General features: G+C 50.2%; 1 protein-coding gene across 1 annotated transcript in view; it reads left to right on the top strand.

Moving 5' to 3' along the window:
- The first annotated feature begins 3342 nt into the window (after window positions 1–3342).
- The window catches only part of CASTOR1 (cytosolic arginine sensor for mTORC1 subunit 1), a 40985-nt gene continuing 22357 nt past the window's right edge, over window positions 3343–21970 (top strand). The window contains exons 1-2 of the mRNA XM_044990311.1: window positions 3343–3472; window positions 5371–5441. Coding sequence (XP_044846246.1) covers window positions 3360–3472; window positions 5371–5441 — 184 coding nt within the window. The 5' untranslated portion in view covers window positions 3343–3359. The remainder of the gene's footprint in view (window positions 3473–5370; window positions 5442–21970) is intronic.

Genomic DNA, 21970 nt, shown 5'->3' with positions numbered 1-21970 from the left:
GAAACAGGATCTCAGGATGGGGAGATCTTTTCCTCCCCCTCCCTGGCGAGTGGCCTAAGGCAGGGAAAGTTTACTTCCAATTGTATGTTGCTGCACAAGGCTGAACTGGTGGAAGGGACTCAATAAATACCATGGTGCTACTTGCAAATATGTGGATGTCCAGGGTGTTTGAGGTGGTCCAAAGGGTGGAGAAGACTGCCAAGTGCCCAAGTCACAAGAACAGAGACTCATTTCTTATGGTGTATGTGTATGCCAGAAACAGCCAGAAATTCCAGCTGAGATCAGTTATGCTAGGCCTTTTGCATAAATACAGGGAGAGGCAGTCTCTGCCCTGAAAAGCTTATACTCTAACTAGATAAGATGGATAAAAAATGGGAGAAGGGAGTGTGATGCTCCCCATTTTACAGATGGAGTACACAGAGTCTTCCTAGGATCACAAAGGAATTCTAGGGCAGCAGCAAGAACAGCACTGGCCAGTGCCTTAACCTCCAGGCCACCTCACAAGAGAAAGGACACATGCCCATGAGGGAGCTTAAAATGATACATGGTTTGTTAGCTGTAAAAGAAGGCCTTGAACTGCTCTCTTTGAAAGCAAGGGCAAACCCATTGGCTTTATGAAAAAAACTGAGGTTTTGGAATTTGTTTTAATACCCCATCAGAATGAAATGGAGACCTTTCAATATAGGAACAGCCTATGAGTCAGACCAATGGTCCATCTAGCCCAGTAGTCTGTATTCAGAGAATGGCCAGCTGCTTCAGAAGGAATGAACAGAAAAAGGCAGTTAGCGAGTGATCCATCCCATCATCCAATCCTAGCTTCTGGTAGTCAGAGATTTAGGGACACCTAGAGCATAGGTTGGTGTCCCTGACCATCTTGGATAATAGCCATTGATGGGCGAAGCCTCCATGAATGCATCAAATTCTTTTTTGAACCCAGTTATACTTTTGTCCTTCACAACATGCCGACACATTTTTTGTAAAAACAAAACAACCAACCAACCCCATGAGTGACTTCAATTATTTATACTCTCCCGTATTTATTCCAACAGGAGAGTTTGACTCTACCCATAGTGGTTAGGACACTCACATGGAATGTAGGACACCCAGATTCTAGTGCCTATTCTGCCTGAGCAGGCGCAAGTACTGGAACTTGGTTTTTCCCACATTGTGGGTAAGTGGCCTAACCACTGGGCTATTGACTATTATAACACAGGGAAGCTCTCTACCCTGATACATTTCCACACACATAAAGCATTTTTGACAAAATTGTATTTTCCAGCAAAGTCTGATTGAAAAATTTCCCATCAGTTCTATCCTGTAATTAGCTCCATGGCATCTGTCCCATTATCGCCCAGCTGCTTCTGTTTATCATTTGTTAATTAACTTGTATTTCTGTCAATGATGAACTAAAACCTGGATTAACTGGAATTATAACTTTGGTGGGTAGCAGTCATCTAAGATAAATTGCACAATGGTTTTTGCTATGACCTTCTGCCAATAGCTGCTTGTAGCTTTCCACGCAATTGTCTTTTGGGTTGAAATTTTCCATGTTTGGGCTCCACGCTAATGTGATGATTGGGTGGGGTTTTATTAGGTTTTTTTTTAATATATAATTTTAACCCAGTTGCATTGAGTGGTTTCTGAGGAAGACAAACTGTCACTCAGCAGTAAGCCCAGTTGAGGCCTGTTGGAATAGATACAGAGATTTTTTTTTCTTGATTTTCCTTCAAACCCCATTGCCGCCTCCTCCCAAAAATACCTAAGAAATTAAATACAAATAAAACCTTCATTCGTTCAGTGTTCAGCTGAAATCTAAAGAGATCAGATTCCTGCAACAAGGTCAACTAACGATAGGATCCCTGCACAATTCAGAAGCAGGCCTGGGCTCCATGTACCTGCCAACAGTACTAGTTTGACTGAGCCAATCTCAGTGCCTTGGTGTCCTGGCCAATTTCCCAGGACAGTTGACAGCTTGGGAAACCTGTTAGTTGTGTTGCATGTCCTGCAAATGAGATACACTGAAGGCCACAATATAGGACAAAGCCCCAGTCCTACAATGAGCACTGTGCGGGTGTGCTACACTTACAGTGGTTCTCAACCAGGGGTATATGATTCCCTGGGGGTGCACAGGGGTCTTCCAGAGGGTACATCAACTCATCTAAATATTTGCCTAATTTTACAACAGGCTACATAAAAAGCACCAGTGAAGTCAGTACAAACTAAAATGTCCTACAGACAATGACTTGTTTATCCTGCTCTCTAGACTATACACTGGAATGTAAGCGCAGGATTTATGTTCAATTGATTTATTTTATAATTATATGGTTAAATGAGAAAGTAACAGTTTTTCAGGAATAGTGGCTGGGACACTTCTGTATTTTATGCCTGATCAGACTTCTGAAAGGGGTTCAGTAGTCTGGAAAGGTTGAGAATCACTGGGCATCTGTGTGGAGACCATTGGAGCAGGAGTCTACCCATGGTGCAGGCATAATAGAGTGCACTGCACATTTAAACAGGAAAACAAGACTGGTCTCCAGTTCCTAAGAGTCACGTGGCTGAGTTAAAGTCACTGCAGTAGCAGGCATTTTTAAACTGCAACCTACAAGTACACAGAGTGACCAGATGTCCCAATTTTATAGGGACAGTCCCGTTTTGGGGTCTTTTTCTTATATAGGCTCCTATTACCCACCACCCCCGTCCCGATTTTTCACACTTGCTGTCTGGTCACCCTACAAGTACAGTCTGCTTGTTATTTATATCTCCCCAGATCAGAGACAGCCTGGGGTGCACTACCACCCCTGTAGTGTACTGTTGTAAAGGAGAGGAACCAGGACGGGGGAGTCAGGTGAAGGTGGTTCTCGGATCCTGTTGGTTTGGGTCTGGTTCTGGGCTGGAGTTAGGAAGTGGCCTGGTTTGGTGGGCCTTGTGAGTTCAGTGCTCGGCTGGGAACAGGTGTTGGCTCTAGTTTGGGAGCAGCTGGGGGATATGTTCTGGGGTCCCTGTAGGCTCAGTTCTGGGCTGGAATCAGGTGAGGGCTCGGCTCTGGCTCTGGCTCAGGAGCTGGTCCCTGTGGCTGTGGGCCCGGTTCTTGGTTGAAGCTAATGGGTTGGAGCCATTTCCCAATTCCTGGGCTCACCCACAGATCCGCCGGAGCCGCGCCAGCCCAGAGAGTCCGCGCCTGGGAGAGGCGCTGCTTACAGCTGGTGCCCCCGCCGCCCGCTCGCCGTCTCCAGGCCGGGGCGGGGGAGGATCCGCGTCGCGGGCTCCTCCCGGCGGGGCGGGGCCGCGGCCCGTTTATAGCCGTGTCCCGGCCCGGCCGGACGGAGATCAGGCCCTGCCTCCTCCGGAGCGGCTCCGCCATGGATCTGCAGATCCTGGAGCACCGCGTGCGGGTGCTGAGCCTCGCCCGCCGCGGCCTCTGGCTCTACACGCACCCGCTCCTCAAGCTGCTGCTCCTGCCCCGGCGCAGCAGGTACCGGGCGGAGGGAGCCTGCCTTGCACGGGCGTGTGGGGGCTGGGGGGTCAGAGGGCCCCGGCTTGGCGCGGGAGGGGGACCTGGGGGCCGGCCGGGAGCAGATCCGGCGAGTATGGCTGGGGCAGCTGGTGGAAGAGCTAGTGCCCCGCGCTCAGTCTCTCACTTCCTTGCCAAGCTGCAGAGTCCCTGGGGATGTGGAGAGGCCTCGGGCTGCCCTTTGTAGGGGAGGCGGGGGCTGTGAAAGCCCCTGGGCTGTGAAACATGCGGTGAGGTCAGGGAGAGAAGGCGATACTGGTGTCGGGGGAGGGGATGAGAGTGAGGGGGGTCAGGAGGCCTGGTTAATGTGGGGTGGGAAGCTGTGTGCCCCCAGTGAGTCAGGGTAGTAGATAATGGATATGGGGGGAGATGGAGACCCTCAATCCTCCCTCTGAGTATCCTGATTGTGGTAGGAGCTAATGGGCATGAGCTGTAATTGAAGGATCCCAGGTGGATGAGCTTTAGCTAGATGTTGGGGCCAGGATTGGGGTGGGCGGGCATGGATAATGGGTTGGATTGGAGCAAATTATGGGAGAATGGTTGCTTTGCTTGCAGGGTGAGGTGGGATGCATGCATAGCAGGTTGTATGTGTGGAGATGGCTTGCTGGAGTACATGTTGCTTTGGTAGGCAGCTTCTATGATAAGATGAAACTGGGCCAGGGTGAAGGGAGTCCTGTCTTCCTTTAATATGGAGACCATGACATTCAGATATTTTCTTTCTCCCGCATTCCCAGGGTAGGCACACATGTTAGAAGTGTGAGTATGAAAAGCTTTTTGGGGTCACATAATGCTTTCACAACTATGCACGCTTCTGTGCTAGATTGTTCTTGCACATTCTTATTCACAGGCTGGTGCTCTGGAACTTTAGCATAATGAGTATTGATGTAAAATAGAACTTTAACCTCTGCAAAAATGCATTGTATATTTGGAAGCTGATAGGCTGTGTGCGCCAGACACCTGAGACTTTCACACACAATCATAGATAAGTCCGCTTTGTGCTCACTCCAAGTTGGGTCTTGCACACTCTTAACACAAGTGAATGTTGGCACTGGGCAGCTGTTTGTTGCCATGCTTGTTGCTTCTCTGGCTTGCATCAGACTTCCTTGTGATTCAGCAGCTGGGGGATTTTCCCTGTCCTGATATGCCTACAAAACCCAGGTCCATCTGTTGGGTGTCTGTGAATGAAATTGCCCCAGGCTCAGAGAGCCCTAGCTCCCTTCATGAGGACACTTCACTCTGCCGCTGCTTGTCTTCTCTTCACTGAGAAGTGTGCTTCTGAATTCAGGTGTGCTCTTTAAAACCACTCCCTCTCAACTTGAATCTACTGAATCATCCCAGCTGCCATTGGATGTGGTGCTGTCTGTGGGCATCCCTCTATGCCAGAGAGCAGTCATGTTAGCTAGAGTCATGTTTGTTGTTGATTCTTGCTAGAACAGTGCTAATGCTTTCAAATCCTATTGTAGATAATAATGAGGAGTGGTTTATAAAAACATGCTATAGCCTGGGTCTCCCTCCTCAAAGACTGGATTCATCTTTACTACTGCAAGATTTCTGGCTTTGATTTTTAAACATGATTGGATGGAAGGAAACAGGTCCTGTCTAAGCACTGTTGTGAAACATGAGTGTTTCTAATCCTGTTGGGCCACTGCTGTGTTTCACAACAGTGCTTAAATGTGGCTGTGTAGTGTAGATGGTTCCTTCCAGTTTGCAGAGGGGAATGGTGGGTGAGGCAAGCATACAGGTCCATGGAAAAGTATCTTAACTATCCTTACCTGAGAGGAATTGCTCTGCCTGTGGCAAGTGAACCAGTACTGGAGAATCTTTCAGTGTGCACATTACATTCAATTATGTGTTGGTAGGTGCAAGTTCTTCAGCTTGACGGAGACTCCTGAGGACTACACCATTATGCTGGATGAAGAAGGCTTTAAAGGTACGGTGTGACAAATCTCTCATGCTGAGGCTGCAATTCATGGAGACACAATGCTTTTCCCAGTTGTGGCATTAGCATGCTTCCTGTTTCATTGCCATTCAAATGCTGTTCAGGCCCATTGTTTCTCTTTGCTGCTTTGAAAACCCCCTACATCAGAGGGCAACTGCAGGACATAGGGTAGATTTTTCTGTAGAGCCCCGTTGCTGTTACTGGCTTTAGGCTTAATACAGGTCTATCAGTATAACGTGTGCCTCGATCCATGCTGTGGATGATCATGTAGATGTGCATTGGGTGCCCTGTAGCTGTTTGTACATGTTGATACTAGATGAGTACTTGTTATCATGTTGGTATTTAAAGAGGAAATGCAAATATCAACCAGCTTCAGTGTAATGAGCTTGAATGCCCCTCCTAACCTGGATATGTGAGGGTGAGGCTTTTCCACATCTGGTGGGGTTCTCAAAACCAGCCATACTTCTACTTCTGGAGTTGTGGCTCCTGCTCAATGCCTTCCCAGCCTGTGATGTGCTGCTATGTCACATTCACCATGGAACCTTGCCAGATGGCCTGTAGAGGCCAGGGAAGTGCTGGTGATGTGGTCTTGCCAAGTGTACTTCTAGAGACAAGATGATGTGACAACTTAATGCCTTATAGATGGTGCAGTATACAGCAGGGGTGCCAGAACGGGGGGGCCAAGGGACCATGGGCCTGCCCTTTCCCCTTTTTGCCACAGGCCCAGCCTCCTGCCCAACTTTTCCCCCTGAGGCCCCGCCCCACAGTCAGGCTCGAAGCTGGAGCCTGGCCTGCATAAGAGCAGCCCTGGCAGCTATAGGGAGCCATGGACTCTCCACTTGTCTGCGGTGGGGGTCATGAGAGTAGCCCATGGCCTGTGTCCCCACTCCCCAGGGCAGGTGGAGGGTCCATGGCTCCCAGGTGGAGGGAGTGATCAACGGCTCCATGTCTAGTTGGCAGCCGGTTTCAAGCAGGGTGACCCAAGGGTCAGTCCTGGGGCCGGTTTTGTTCAATATCTTCATTAACGATCTGGAGGATGGTGTGGACTGCACCCTCAGCAAGTTTGCAAATGACACTAAACTGGGAGGAGTGGTAGATACGCTGGAGGGTAGGGATAGGATACAGAGGGACCTAGACAAATTAGAGGATTGGGCCAAAAGAAATCTGATGAGGTTCAACAAGGACAAGTGCAGAGTCCTGCAGTTAGGACGGAAGAATCCCATTCACTGTTACAGACTAGGGACCGAATGGCTGGGCAGCAGTTCTGCAGAAAAAGACCTGGGGGTTACAGTGGATGAAAAGCTGAATATGAGTCAACAGTGTGCCCTTGTTGCCAAGAAGGCTAATGGCATTTGGGGTTGTATAAGTAGGGGCATTTCCAGCAGATCGAGGGACGTGATCATTCCCCTCTATTCAGCACTGGTGAGGCCTCATTTGGAGTACTGTGTCCAGTTTTGGGCCCCACAGTACAAGAAGGATGTGGATAAATTGGAGAGAGTCCAGCGGAGGGCAACAAAAATGATTAGGGGGCTGGAGCACATGACTTACGAGGAGAGGCTGAGGGAATTGAGATTGTTTAGCCTGCAGAAGAGAAGAATGAGGGGGGATTTGATAGCTGCTTTCAACTACCTGAAAGGGGGTTCCAAAGAGGATGGATCTAGACTGTTCTCAGTGGTAGAAGATGACAGAACAAGGAGTAATGGTCTCAAGTTGCAGAGGGGGAGGTTTAGGTTGGACATTAGGAAAAACTTTTTCACTAGTAGGGTGGTGAAGAACTGGAATGGGTTACCTAGGGAGGTAGTGGAATCTCCTTCCTTAGAGGTTTTTAAGGTCAGGCTTGACAAAGCCCTGGCTGGGATGATTTAGTTGGGTTTGGTCCTGCTTTGAGCAGGGGGTTGGACTAGATGACCTCCTGAGGTCCCTTCCAACCCTGAGATTCTATGATTCTATGATTCATGGTGGGGGACCCCTGGGAATGGGGACATGGCCAGGGTCTGCTCCCAGGCCTTCCCACTCCAGGTAGGTGGAAGGGCCAGAGCTTCCGGCTTGCTGGGGGGGCAGGGCCTGGGGGTGGGGGTAGAGCATGGCCATGGTGGGAACAGAGCTTCATTGCTCCTCCACTTTTAGGAAGAATCCATCGCCTTGGCATACAGTAGAACTCAATTGACAATAAACTCTGGTTGCTTGAGTTGTTTCTGCTACAACAGCTGCTTGTAGACCTTTGCTAAGACTTACTATTCCAAATCACCACAACATAATGAAGCAATATCAGTAATACAGATAAACTAAGGCTGGAAGAGGATACATGTATTGTTTCTTTAAAACTGTAGCAGTAAGCCAGGCAGGCAGTGTTCCATCTAATTTTTTCTGCCCATGGGCAGAAAAAATTAGATGTGCACCAATATGGAGGTGTTGTGTGACACATCACCTCTATATTGCTGCACATAACAAAATTTCATGTGGTGGGGGTGGGGCCGAGGGGTTCAGAGTGTGGGAGTGGGGCTTGGCTGGGGCAGAGGATTGGCGTGAGGGCTCCAGTTGGGAGTGTGGGCTCTGAGGTGGGGCTGGGGATAAGTGGTTTGGGGTGCAAGCTGCCCTAGGGGCTATGATGGGGAGAGAGGACCCCCCACCTCTCTCCCCCTGCAGCAGCACCTGAGCTCATCCCTGGCCCCACTCCAGAGCCTGCACCCAGGGCCCTGACCCCCTCCTGCACCCGAACCCACTATCCCCAGCCCTGAGCCCCTCAAACCTGGAGCCCCCTCCTGCAGGCCAAACCCCTCATCCCTGGCCCCACCCCTACATCCCAACCCTCTGCCCTAGCCCTGAGCCCCTCCCACACCCCTCATTCCCAGCTTCATTGGGTCACGGGCATCAACCGTTTTCTTCAACCGGGTCTAAATAAAATCAGCAGGTTTAAAACAAATAAAAGGAAGTTCTTCACACAGCGCACAGTCAACTTGTAGAACTCCTTGCCTGAGCAGGTTGTGGAGGCTAAGGACTGTAACAGCGTTTAAAAGAGAACCTCCATGAATGTATCTAGTTAAGTCCATTAATGGCTATTAGCCAGGATGGGTAGGAATAGTGCCCGTAGCCTCTGTTTGTCAGAGGATGGAGATGGATGGCAGCAGAGAGATCACTTGATCATTACCTGTTAGGTTCACTCCCTCTGGGGCACCTGGCATTGGCCACCATCAGTAGACAGGATACTGGGCTAGATGGACCTTTTGGTCTGACCCAGTATGTCCGTTCTTCTCAGTTGCCAGAAAAAAGTTTGAAAACTGCTGCTCTAACCTGATGAGGCTACTCTGCAGCACTGAGCATTTCACTGGCACTCTGTCTGTGACATACTGGTTCTGTGCTGGTGAAACTAGGACCAGAAAGAGATGCTTCCATTCCTTTTCAGTTAACATATTATACTGGCAAGCACAAATCCAAGTCCCTTTAGTGTATTTTTGTAGGGTTCCCTTGTCTCCCACACCAAAAAATGGTGGAGGCGGTAGGGCGTTCATTCCTATATATAGATTTCTGCCTCTCACTCCGTGCTTGTCAGAGGAGTTGGGAATGGAGCTTATCACTGGAACTATGTGTGCTGTATATCTTCATGACTCATGCCAGCTATAGGCATGATGCAGCCTAAAGCTAACCCAGGCCAACATAGCCCTCTCTTGCACACCGTGTGCAGTATGCTTGAAGAATGAGGCCTCTGATTTGTGCTTCCCAATCTGGGTGTTTCTGACTTTCCACTCCTGGTGTCTTCCTGTTGCAGGACAGTACAGGCTGGCAGAGAATAAAATGTATGTCTTATCTTGTTGGATCTGGCCTAGGAGTTGTCACTGACCTGGAAGCTGAACTCAAGTTCCCTGCTTCCCCCAGCTGCAGCATGGCACTAGATTGGGTCTGGTGGATCTATCAGTGGGCACTGGTCCTTCTGTTGTAGTTGAGGATCTGGTGCTCACTTAGCTTCTAGTCCATTACAAGCTGCCCTGCCTTGCTCAGGCCAATTTGGAATATCTCACTTCAGGGCAGCGGGTGGGAAGTAATTAGTGAAATGGCTTTGGGCTGTGAACACAGAGCTTCACAGCCAGGTTCCTATTGTGAGTTGTACTGTAACAACCAGTCACTTAAAATGCTGGTTTTAATGCTTTTAATGTTCACTGATACCTATTTATACATAGGACATGCTAACCCTGGGAAGGGCAGGAAATGTAGAACAATAGATCTGGGAGCAGCATTCGGGACCCTGCTGAAATGCTCCCTCTTCATCCTGAGCTGTAACTTCAACAGAGCAAAAGCGCCTTGGTGGGGTGATGTAAAGCTAGCACATGCTGACACAGTGAAGAGTGTTGGCAAGAAGCAGAATGCCTATTAAAGGTCAAATGCTGTGCTAGTAGTGTGAAGGCTGCGCAGCTTAAAATCAACCGAGAAATGTACAGTTAAAGTTCCTACTGCACTTGGCCCTGTTGACGATTCTGTGAATTTTGTGATGTATTTAACCTAGGCCCTGTCTTCATCAAAGAAATTCACACCATTGGAGAACTATGCTGATGTCATCACAGCAGTGGCAACACTCAGTGGAGCTCATGTGGTGCAGTTTACATGGGTGATGTGCTGGTGTGACGCTCTGAAGTGATTGTGTGACTGGCATGACTACATCGCTGTAATTCTACTAATGGGGGTTGGCTTAGTGTAGTGTAGATAATGCCTGCCCAGTATCACTAAGCTACATCTTTAAAAGGAGCTGGAATAGCAAATGCTACATAGGTGCAGTGTGGCCAAGTTGCTGTAACAACCCTTTTGTTTAGGTTGTCAGGGTTTGAACCTGGGACCTTCGGTACCAAAGCACACACCTCTGGCACTTGAGATAAAGGAGTAATTCCCTTAAAGAGTAGCAGTAGTAGGCTGTAGTCTTGCTGGACAAGCTACTAGAATTGGATATCCACACTCTGCTGGGGTGGGTTATGTAACCCAGAGCAGGGAAGTGTCACTAGAGCCCAGTGTTGTAGACCTGGCCTTAGCTAGTAACAGTACAGACCTATATCAGTATAACTACATTACTCAGGGTGTGAAAAATCCACACCATGAGCCACATAGTTATAGTGAAGGCATAACCCCACCCCCGTGTAGACAGTGCTGTGTTGACAGAGTTCTCCTGTTGACATAGCTACCACCTCTTGGGGAGATGTATTAGCTATGGCACGAGCTGGGGGGGTTGGATGAGTCGGGAGTTCTGGAGGGGGTTGTCAGGAGGTAGGCACCAAAGATGGCACGTGAGCTGATTTTTAATGGCACGCGACTGCCTGCTGGGACTCCGTGTGCCATTAAAAATCCTGCCGACGCGGCAAGCCACGGGGTCCGCGCTCCCAGGCCAGAGTGTCCAGCCGAGCGCAGCAAGCTGCTGGCCCCTCCCCCCCTTTCCCCTGGAGCCCTGCCACTGTGCGCGCAGCGCTCTGGGGGCTGGGGCTGCGTGCTCCCGCGGGGCAGCGTTTCCCTCCGTGGGGAGGGAAAAACGCTCCCCACTCATCTGGAGCCCTGCTGCCACGTGTGCAGCGCTCTGAGGGGCGGGGCTGCATGCACGGCGGCAGGGAGCCTCATGGTAAGGGGGCTGGGGCGGGTGGGGGGGGTTGGATAAGGGGTGGGGGCAGTCAAGGGACAGGGAGCATGGAGGGTTCTGGGGGGGGCAGTTAGGGTGGGGGGTCTCTGGAGGGGGTGGTCAGGGGACAAGGAGCTGGGGGGTTGGATGAGTCTGGAGTTCTGGGGGGGCTGTCAGGAGGCAGGGGTGTGGAGAGGGCAGGCGGGGGGTGGTGGTTGTGTGGGTCCAGAGTTCTGGGGGTCCTGTCAGGGGTCGGGGAGCGGTTAGATAGGCATGAGAGCCCAGGGGGGTCTGTCTGGGTGCGGGGGTGTGGATAAGGGTTGGGGCAGTCAGGGGACAGGTAGGGGGCAGGGTCCTAGGGGGGCAGTCAGGGGACAAGGAGCAGGAGGCTTAGATAGGGGGTGGGGTCCCAGGAGGGGATAGTCGGGACAAGGAGCGGGGGGTGGTGGTGGTGTTGGGGGTTCTGGGGATGGCAGTCATCCAGCCCTGACCCCCCCCACACCCAGCCCTCTGCCCTGAGCCCTGCACCCCCACACACCCCCCAGGCCCCTGCCCTGAGCCCTGTACCACCCAGCCCTCTGACTCCACCCCCCCCATGACCCCAGCCCTGACTCTGGCACCCCCACACATACCCAGCCCCCCTACCCTGACACCTGCACCCCCTCACATGCCCCCAGCCTTCTGCCCTGACTCTTGCACCCCCCACATCCCCAGCCCCCCACATCCTATGCACTCTGCACATCCCCACCCCCACCTGAGCACCAAACAGGAGCTCCTGCACCCCTACTCACATTCCCACCTGCACCCCTCATACCAAATGGAAGCTGCCCAGGTAAGTGCCCCCACACCCAAACCTCCTGCCCCAACCCTGAGCCCTCTCCCTCATTCTAGCTCCTGGCCAGACCCTTCACCCCCAGCCCTGTGCTCGGTCCACTCCCACCCTCAGCTCAGTGCAGAGAGGGGAAGAGAATGGGCCAGAACCAAGGATAAGGTAGGTACCCACTGTATGTGGGCAGGGCCGAGACCCCAGACCGGCAGCGGGCTGAGCGGGTCCGGCAGCCGGGATCCCGGCTGGCAGGAGCCAGGGGATGGAATCCCTGAGCGGCAGTGGGCTGAGCTGCTCAGCCCACTGCCGGTCTGGGGTCCCGGCTGCTGGCCCCACACAGCCTGCTGCTGGTCTGGGGTTCTGGCTGCCAGACCCTTCCCAGCTGGGGTCTTGGCCACAGGCCCCACTCAGCCCACTGCCGCCCTAGGTGAACAGAACCCCAGACCAGCAGCGGGCTGAGCGGGCTGGCGGCGTAAGATCAACATTTTAATTTAATTTTAAATGACGCTTCTTAAACATTTTGAAAACCTTGTTTATTTTACAATACAACACTAGTTTAGTTCTATAATATATAGACTTGTAGAGAGAGACCTTCTAAAAAACATTAAAATGTATTACCGGCACGCGAAACCTTAAATTAGAGTGAATAAATGAAGACTTGACACACCACTTCTGAAAGGTTGCTGACCACTGAGCTATGCTGACAAGAGAAGCTCTCCCGTTGGCATAGTAGCGTCATCACGTACAGTGCTACAGCAGTGCAGCTGCACTGCTGAAACTGCTGCTGTAGCACTGTACATGAAGACATGTCCAAAGAGTTAATGAGCACCCACAGCCCCACTCCTTATCCAGGATCAGTAACCAAGATGTCAATTACCTTGCTTGTTACCTGGCTCAGGAAAGATTGCATCAAAGATCACTCTGCAATCACACCTCCCACACAGCTAGCATTAAATACAAGGTGGTAATATTGGAGAGAAACTGTGGTGAGCTTTTAAATGCCAGATGTTGTTACAAAACAAATGCCAGTAATTCCTGTATGTAATGAAAGAGGCTAACTAGGAAATCATAACTGAAGAACTGACTGTCTGCTTTGCCTGGGAACCAGCTGGCTTTTAGCTTGTCTCATGCCATGTATCACCATGCATTCACCTGCTTTCCTTCTCTCTGGCAGCTTTCAGGATTACCCAGGGTGTCTGGGGTGAATCCCTACTACAGTGAGAGGGAGCCCTGTCTGTGCCCATGAGAGGAACTCTCCCCAGCCACACAGGGCTCTCTGCTCTGGGCTCTTTTAGCCCCGCCCTTTCCCTCTGCGGGCTCTCAATTAGCACACTGTACCTTGTTACTCGAGTGCCTAGTCCTTTCTGGATGCCTGCAATGTACACTGATCTGCTGCCTTTGTGGAGGCAATGCATCCCAGTGCACTGATTTCACCTCATTCCACACTTTCCTTAGCATAAGGCACTTATACAGGTCTATAGTAAAACCAAAGTGAAGTTTATTTAACAGATTCAAATATAAGGGTTTGGAAACAAGGTTACAGGTAGAAGAAAACCATAAAGCATCTTTACTTAGTAACAAGTTACTTTCCTGCTTAAGGTATTTCTCACCCAAGGCTTGGTTCTGGCCGTTCTTGCCCAGTCCAGAAAGCTGGGATCTGCATTTCATGAGACACCCCTGCTGGCAGACTCTCCTTCGTAATGGATAAAATCTTGTGCTCTCTTCTCCTGCACAGTTACACACTTATCTCTTTCCCCAGGGGATCCCTAGTCAGAAATGTTTCTTTGGGTTCTTTTGTCTTTGTAAATCCTCATGCCTGCGTGGAGAGGCCATTCATCTGGTTATCAACTGAACAGTGCTCTTCTTGGGGGGGTTTGTCCCCAATTTGATACTGAGACCAAATTGAACCGGGAACACCCGAGTGAATGTGTACTCTGCCCTGACCAGTGTGACTTTGAATATACCATGCGTACAAGGCCATGCTGGTGGGAGCGAAGTGGTGTGCTCCTCCAAGTGGCACCCCTGGGTGCTGTGATCTCACATGCAGTGTGTGTGTGTGTGTGGCATCACGCCAAGGAGCATGGGGTCATGCTATGCCCAGAAGTACTGGAATGTCTGGTGTTCCAGAAAGGTGAGAGTGGCCACCCTAAGCCTGCACTGGTCCGAATGATAAATGTAGGGCTGGCTTAATGGAGGTGTCTGCTCACCTGAGGCAGGGCAGGTCTCAGTGCTAAGTTTCATTTTGTTAAACCAAATCTCCTGTGTGTTATAGAATTTCAGTTATTTCCCATGCATGCATCATAATAACCAAGGCAATCAGCTAGCTGTTGGCTTTCAGCAGAAACCCCCCCTCACCCTTCAGTGAAATACTGAGGTAGTCACACACAGGGCAACAGATCTGGGTGTGCCTGGGCATGTCTGTGTTACACTCTCACCTTGCCCTGTACCATGGATACCAGCCCTCTCCATTGGGATGTCAAGCCAAACAGCTCCTTTTCTGCAAGAGCTCTTTAAACAAGGGACTACCAGGGTTTGAAGTGTCTGTTAAGCCTCCTTTGAAGTTGGGTGACTATCTCCCTCAAGGGTTCCCTGTACATGAGTGATTGAGGAGGATGTTGAACATCAGTCTGGGATTTGCTAGAGTGCATCCTGTACCAGTGTTGAGTAAAGACCTATGACAGTTCTGACAGTCTCACAACCCCTCAGGATTAGGGTTGAATGCTGTGCAATGTTTTTTCTAAACTTGAATCAGATGATTGAGTCTGTCTCTTTAATAGCTTGTTTTCCTCCATCACTTAAGCTTTGACATGATTTTAGCAGCCTCTGTCTTTGCTGGAGCTAGAAATCTCTGTGGGATAGCTGTCCCATTTAAGAATCAGGTTTCCAGTGGCAGAAAATTCACATCAGATCTGCTGCTTACTGCCATGTTAGAAATGGATGTGGGGGTGGGAGAGCATGATGATGTTTGGCATTATGTGACTTTTAGGGTCTAGTATTCAGCCTGCCATGGCTACAATGCTCTGGGACAGTACAAAGGTCTTCAAAACCAGTAAGTGTTTTTAAGGAGTGGTCCCGGATCAGTGATCACAGTGCAAATTCCTGATGCTTTTGCCCAAACACTTCCTTGCCTGGGTTTGGTCTATCACAGTGGTTCTCAGACCACTTGAAAATTGCAGAGGGTCTTGGCGGACAACTTAATTATCTTTCCAAATGTTAAGTATCAGAGGGGTAGCCATGTTTGCTGCTTTACAGATCCAGACTGAGTCCTGTGGCACCTTATAGACTAACAGACATATTGGCACATGAGCTTTCATGGGTGAATACATCTTGCATCCGACAAAGTGGGTACTCACCCATGAAAGCTCATGCTCCAATACGTCTATTAGTCTATAAGGTGCCACAGGACTCTTTGCTGCTTTCCAAATGTTGTTTGCACCGTTAGCTAACTATTGTAAAGCACTTTGGATAAAAGCACTATATTAAAAAAACCAAAAAAAACCTTAATCTTTTTTGTTCTACAAATAAAAGTTCACAACTCATATTTTAATATCTATAGTCTTGCCTTTCTAATGCAATGGATGTGCCCTCTCTCCCTGCCGCAGCAACCCCCTAGCTGGGGTTGGGAAGGAGGGCCATCTCTCCTCGGCAGCCACAGCCCTGGAGCTAGGGAAAGTTGTCTTTCTCTGGCTGCCGCAGCGCTGCATGTCCCAAATTCCCCCCAGCCCCTCTTCTCACTCCACTGCCCTCTCCTATCTACCCGCTATTTCCCCCCAAGGCCACCACCTCACCTTACATGTGTGTCTTCTCCAGGGTCCAGGCATGTAATTAGTGGAGCCACGCCTGTGCAGCTCCACTAATTAGGTGGGTGGCCCTTCATTCTCTTGTGTGCAGCCTCCCAGATGCGCACCTTGGAGGGAACTATCCGTGGACCACAGTTTGAGAATCTCTGGTCTATCACTAACAGCTGTTGGCTTGGAGAAACCCCAAGAAGGTCTGGACTGAATTTGATCCACCAAGGCTTTTTATGTTGTACTCCTTTAGGTTAGCTGTAGTCAGACAAGCAATCTCTGATCTGTTAGGATTGCTCAGCTTTGATGTTTCTTTTGCTGCTTAAGGAGCCCTGCATCAAGAGGTAACTAAATTGTTTTCTCTTCCCATCACCACTTGAGTTGCCACGTCTATTCACTGTCCAGCTGCATTGCTGAGATCCATCACACTGCTCCCCTTCCCCTGATCTGATGCAATATCTTGAGTTCTTAGACATGATGTTTCTAATCTCAGCTCAGTTACAATTAGAGCTTCACTGCCAACCCTGATGCTGCTCTTGATGCAAAGTTACAGCTTGACCCATCAATCACTAAAGGTCTTTACCCCACACTCCTTCTGCATGGTTTGCCCAAACCAGCTCACTTGGTCATGCAGGAGAACATCTCATCCTTACGAAGCCTGCATCCACTGCTGACTTTGGCAGTCCCAGCCCCTGGCTGACCCTGCTAGTCACTGCTCTCCCAGATGGCATGGCTCAGCACAGTGATGAGCTGCCAAAATCTTAACAACCGGTTCCCTACCGGGTCTTCTTCGGCAGGTCTTTCATTCGCTCCACGTCTTCAGCAGCACTTCAGTGGCGGGTCCTTCAATGCCACCGAAAACTCAGAGCGAGTGAAGGACCCGCCGCCAAAGTGCCGCCGAAGACTTGGAGCGCCGAGCGGTGAGTAAGCCTTATGGTTTTTTTTTTTAAGTCATCCCTGTCAAAACCTGTTCAAATCGGGGCCCCACACTTCCTAAAGCTGGCCCCACACATCGGGTTTGCAAAATTGTATCAGGGGCCAGGTACGGAAGGCTGTGCCTCCCAAAACAGCTGTCCTCCCCATCCAACACCCCCCCCACGTCCTGCCCCCGACTGCCCCCCTCAGAACCTGCAATCCATCAACCCCACCCCTGCTCCTTGTCCCCTGACCACTGACTCCCAAGACCCCCCCCCAGGTCCCCACCCCCTACCCAACTCGCCCCACTCCCTGTCCCCTGACCGCCCCCCGAAACTCACTGTTGAATAATAGCTGACTGCATCTCCAGATATAATACGTATCTAGCCAATAAGTCAGATTTAATAGTCTCTATTGGATTCTGATATTTATTGCAAAATTGAACTAAGTGCTTTGATGAAGCAGTTTTTACAAGCACTAGTGTGAATTGAAGCTAGCAGTTACATTAATTTAATCTCTGTTCTGTGGATATGATGAAAAGCTTGGCAAGAATTTAGACAGTAGCCATGGCAAATGTTACAGAACACCATTGTGGGGTATGGGATTATATCGCTACTGCCAGTGGCTGTAAACAAAAGAAATGATGTTTTAACAGTTAGCCAGTGAGAAACTATAGTATTTCCATTATTATACAAACAGGTCTTAAAGTCATTGCCTCTCTTCCTGATGTGTTAACAGCAATTACATTTTTTAATAAAATTCAAAGACAACTTTTGTTTTTCCTAGTCACAAAGTGTAAAGGACAGAGCCTCTTTAGAATGCTGGGTGATATAGTCTTACCATTATCTCTCTAGCTATTTTTCTATGTAAAACAAGTTACATATTTAACCCTGTCTGAAACAGAGACAGATTAACATGAATAGATAATATAGGCTTTAAAAACAGAACTATAGACTGGAGAAAATGAGGCAAAAATAGAAAGGAAATGTAGAGAGGATTTTGCTAGGGGAACAGCTGCTATTATTTAGAACATACAGACAGGGAACTCACTGCCTCATCATCCCCCGATTCCTCCCCCCACTCCCAGCCCAGGCGCTCTCTGATTCTTCCCCTCCCCGTCTTACCTTGGGCTCAGCAGGCTGCCAGCTGCAGTCTGATTCCCCTCCCAGCAGCGACACAAGACACCTCGCTCTGCGCAGCTAGAGCATCCTTTGCCCCAGCGCTACTTTCCCCCCGTTTGCCCCGCAGCCCCCCCGAGCCTCGTCACCCCCGGATCCTCCCTTCCCCTGATTGCTCCCCTCCGAGTCGTGAGGAAGGGAAGGGAGGGAGGAATCCGGGGGTGACGAGGCTCGGGGGGGGGGCTGCGGGGCAAACCGGGGGAATGTAGCGCTGGGGCAAAGGACGCTCTAGCTGCACAGAGCGAGGTGTCTTGTCTCCCAGCAGCAGTCCAGCTGCTGGCTGTATGGTAACCCTAACAACCGGTTCTAAACCGGCTTCTAAATTTAGCAACCAGGAACCGTCTGCAGCTCACCACTGGCTCAGCAGTTATGTTCCCCCTAGTGAAGGCTTGTAGTTGGCCTTTGGCTCTGATGGAGGAGCCCTGTTAACCATGGGCAGGTGAGATCCAAGCTGTAGCAGAATAATTTCTTGGTCAGGTTCCCATCTACGTGGGAGCTGCGTTTTCAGTCTTGACAACAGGATTCCCTGTCACTCAAGCCTCCAGGTGTCAGGGAGGAGAGTTTTGTAATGTGGGGCCTGCATCTGGAATGCTGCTTTGGAAGCAGGGGAAATGTCACCAGGTACCTACCAAAGTAATTTGCAGCTACTTGGCTTTGGCAGCCCTCAGCCTTTTGAGAAGCAGATTTTGCAATTAGCTGGCTTTTCCTCATGGCAAATGATGCAGAGACCAGTTAGCTGGGGCCCCCATGCATTGAAGAAGCTGGGGCCCTAGATGCACAACAGATATTCCCAGAACCTAGCTGGGAGAGAATCACAACCAGGATCTCTTTGCTCCTTGGGAAGGGGCAGGGGGTTCAGCGCAGAGGGGGCAGGAAGGAAGCAACAAGGATGCCTGGCTGATGCCCGCAAAGGCAGCTTTTGTGTAAGTAGTTCCTGGATCCCATCCAGGTGGGCTTGGCTGAATGCTCAGAGCTGATTGAAGAAACCCTCCATTCATTACATCCCCCTCTTCCTGAGGGGGAGGGCTACTTACTCTGCACCACTGTGGGAGTATGATGTGCCTGATCACTGGGGAGCAGGAGGAGGGGGGGGGGTGCTAAATGCAGGAGCGGTCCCTCGCTCCAAGATGTGCCTGAGATTACTATGGGGGTGACTGCACCCTTACTGCTCTAACCCAGGCCTGCCTAAGTCCTCTCTTGTGCCTGCCAGCGTCTCATGCTGGTGACTGCCAGGGGAATGTCTGACATGCACGCCTGAGAGAGTGGAGCCAGGGCAGCCGAGCCCATGATTACTGCACTTCAGATTCTGCCTGTGCTATGGGACTGCACAATTTCAAGAGCTTTATTGGTGGGACACGGTGCACCAGGGTGGCTGGAGTTGGTGCAACAAAGACCCGTCTAGGATCAGGCTTTGATGGGGGTGTTTGTGGGAGAGGGATGGGGCTAGACACAGTCCAGCTTGCAATGTTACGATGAGATTCTTGCTTTCCTCTCCAAAAGTCTGAGCCCAGTTCTGTTGCCACTTCCGCACTCATGGGAAATCTTATGGATGGTCTGCATAATGAGCTTCTCCAGCTGCAGCAGCCCGGCCAGGGAGTGTGGAGAAAGACAAGGAAGGGCAAAGAGAAGTGATGGAAGCAAATAAACTGTAGTGGAGAGGAGAGAGAGCAACAGCAAGGGGAGAGGGTATTGACTAGCAAGGGCATGCAGCTCTAGGGCTTGTCTACACTGGCAATTTACAGCGCTGCAACTTTCTCACTCAGGTGTGAAAAAACACCCCCCTGAGCACAGCAAGTTTCAGCGCTGTAAAGCACCGGGGTAGACAATGCACCGGCACTGGGAGCTGCGCCCCTCGTGGAGGCGCTGCAACCAGACAGGGCACATTAAAGCTCTGCCGGGGCAGCACTTTAGTGTTGCCAGTGTAGACTAGCCCTAACTTATACTAATGACTCCAGTGGAGACAGGCCCTTTGTCTGCACTCAGGGAAAATGGTGCCTTTCAACTGGATAAAAGGATATGCAGAAGGATCTAAAGAGTGATACATTACTGTTGAGTACTGGTCAGCCAGTTCTGGGTTGTTGCCCATCTATTGAGCCTGCTATTTGGGGTTGGAGGACATGTGTTAAATGCAGGTCACGGGCCTGGGTTCTCATCAACCTCTTCATTCAGCTCAGCTGTTCCACCCCATTGGGATTTGGGGTGGTTCCCTTATACAGCACTAGCTCTGTAGCTCAAAGGCAAATAAGCACCTTCCAAGAGGCTGCAAAGCTGCAGTCCTCTGGGGTGGCTGAGCTACTCTCCATGTTCCCTAGGCCCATCCTCCCCAACATCCAAGTCCCAGAGCAGCTTCTGCTGCAGTTTTAATGGGCTGTGTCATGGGAGTGGAAGGAAGGGGGACAAGCCCACAGAGGCTGCTCTGCTGTTGTCGTTTGTACTTGTGCTACATGGTGTGGAATGCTGTGACATGGGGACTAGCTCTGGTGCTCACTTGACCCCATCCCCACTTCAGGAGTATTTGGCAGGTTACTCCTCCTCCTGGTTTTGAATCACAGAATCAGGGTTGGAAGGGACCTCAGGAGGTATCTAGTCCAACCTGCTCACTCAAAGCAGGACCAATCCCCAACTAAATCATCCCAGCCAGGGCTTTGTCAAGCCGGGCCTTAAAAACTCCTAAGGAAGGAGATTCCACCACCTCCCTAAGTAACCCATTCCAGTGCTTCACCACCCTCCTAGTGAAATAGTGTTTCCTAATATCCAACCTAAACCTCCCCCACTGAAACTTGAGACCATTATGCCTTGTTCTGTCAGCTGCTACCACTGAGAACAGTCTAGCTCCATCCTCTTTGGAACCCCCTTTCAGGTAGTTGAAAGCAGCTATCAAATCCCCCCTCATTCGTCTCTTCTGCAGACTAAACAATCCCAGTTCCCTCAGCCTCTCCTCATAAGTCATGTGCTCCAGCCCCCTAATCATTTTTGTTGCCCTCCGCTGGACTCTTTCCAATTTTTCCACATCCTTGTAGTGTGGGGCCCAAAACTGGACACAGTACTCCAGATGAGGCCTCACCAATGTCGAATAGAGGGGAATGATCACGTCCCTTGATCTGCTGGCAATGCCCCTTCTTATACACCCCAAAATGCCATTAGCCTTCTTGGCAACAAGGGCACACTGTTGACTCATATCCAGCTTCTCATCCACTGTAACCCCTAGGTCCTTTTCTGCAGAACTGCTGCCTAGCCATTCAGTCCCTAGTCTGTAGCAGTGCATGGGATCCTTCCATCCGAAGTGCAGGACTCCACATTTGTCCTTGTTGAAACTCCATCCCTGTGGGACTGATGCAGTGAGCATAGCAGAGCAGTTTGGAACAGGCGTGGGGAGAGGGATCAGCTTAAATCTTGGTTCTTAAAGCAGGTGGGCGGGGGGGGGGGAAGGGAAGATGAGAGAGGTATTCAGATGCCTTTGTGGAGAGCCTTCCACTTGCTTGAGCTGGCCCTGCCATTCTGAAGTGGGTCCCTGAGTAAGGGGAAGGGCAAACCAAGAAGTAACTCAGTCTGAAGGCACAACCAAGTTTCGTCTCCTCTCTAATTCCTTGCAAAGCTTTGTTCAGCATTATCTCAGTTGAGTTGCACATACATGGCCTGATGGTTTTTAGAGGTGCACAATAATTAATCATTAGCTCTCCTGATGCTTTTCACCTGTAGACTTCAAAGCCTTTTACAAGCAGGGTCAGTACCATTATGGACCCAATTTTACTGTTAGGAGAGACTGAAGCACAGAGGAAGCCACTTGCCTTATTCCATCCAATGGGAGAAGAGGATGCTTAGCACCTCCTGAAAATTGGGTACTGCTGCATATTCTTGGTCTGTTCCTATTTTTCTTAACTCTATTGCTGTGAAGCAAAGCCCTCTGTGCAGCCTAGGGGAGTTTGCGCTACTGTTGGAATCTTAACTCCTGTGTGTCCTTTTTCATGGTTGTTTCTGAGAATGCTGCTTAAGATCAACCTTAATGAGAGCTTTCACTGTTGACAAAACCTGTGATAAACTCCCTGATGCTCTGAAGATCCCTTGAGATCCTTTGCTTTGTTGCACTAGTCTCTTTAACTTGAAATTCCCACTGTTGCTACCACCATTCCAGTGCCACGAAGATCTCACCAGTGGGAGCGCTGATGTGGATTGGTGGCATCAGGACCTCATGTGGTGAGCAGATGTAGATGGCTCAAATGTTG

The sequence above is a fragment of the Mauremys mutica genome, chromosome 16, assembly GCF_020497125.1.
Source record: "Mauremys mutica isolate MM-2020 ecotype Southern chromosome 16, ASM2049712v1, whole genome shotgun sequence".
Lineage (NCBI taxonomy): Eukaryota > Metazoa > Chordata > Testudines > Geoemydidae > Mauremys > Mauremys mutica.
This window is presented reverse-complemented; position numbering and strand designations above follow the sequence as displayed.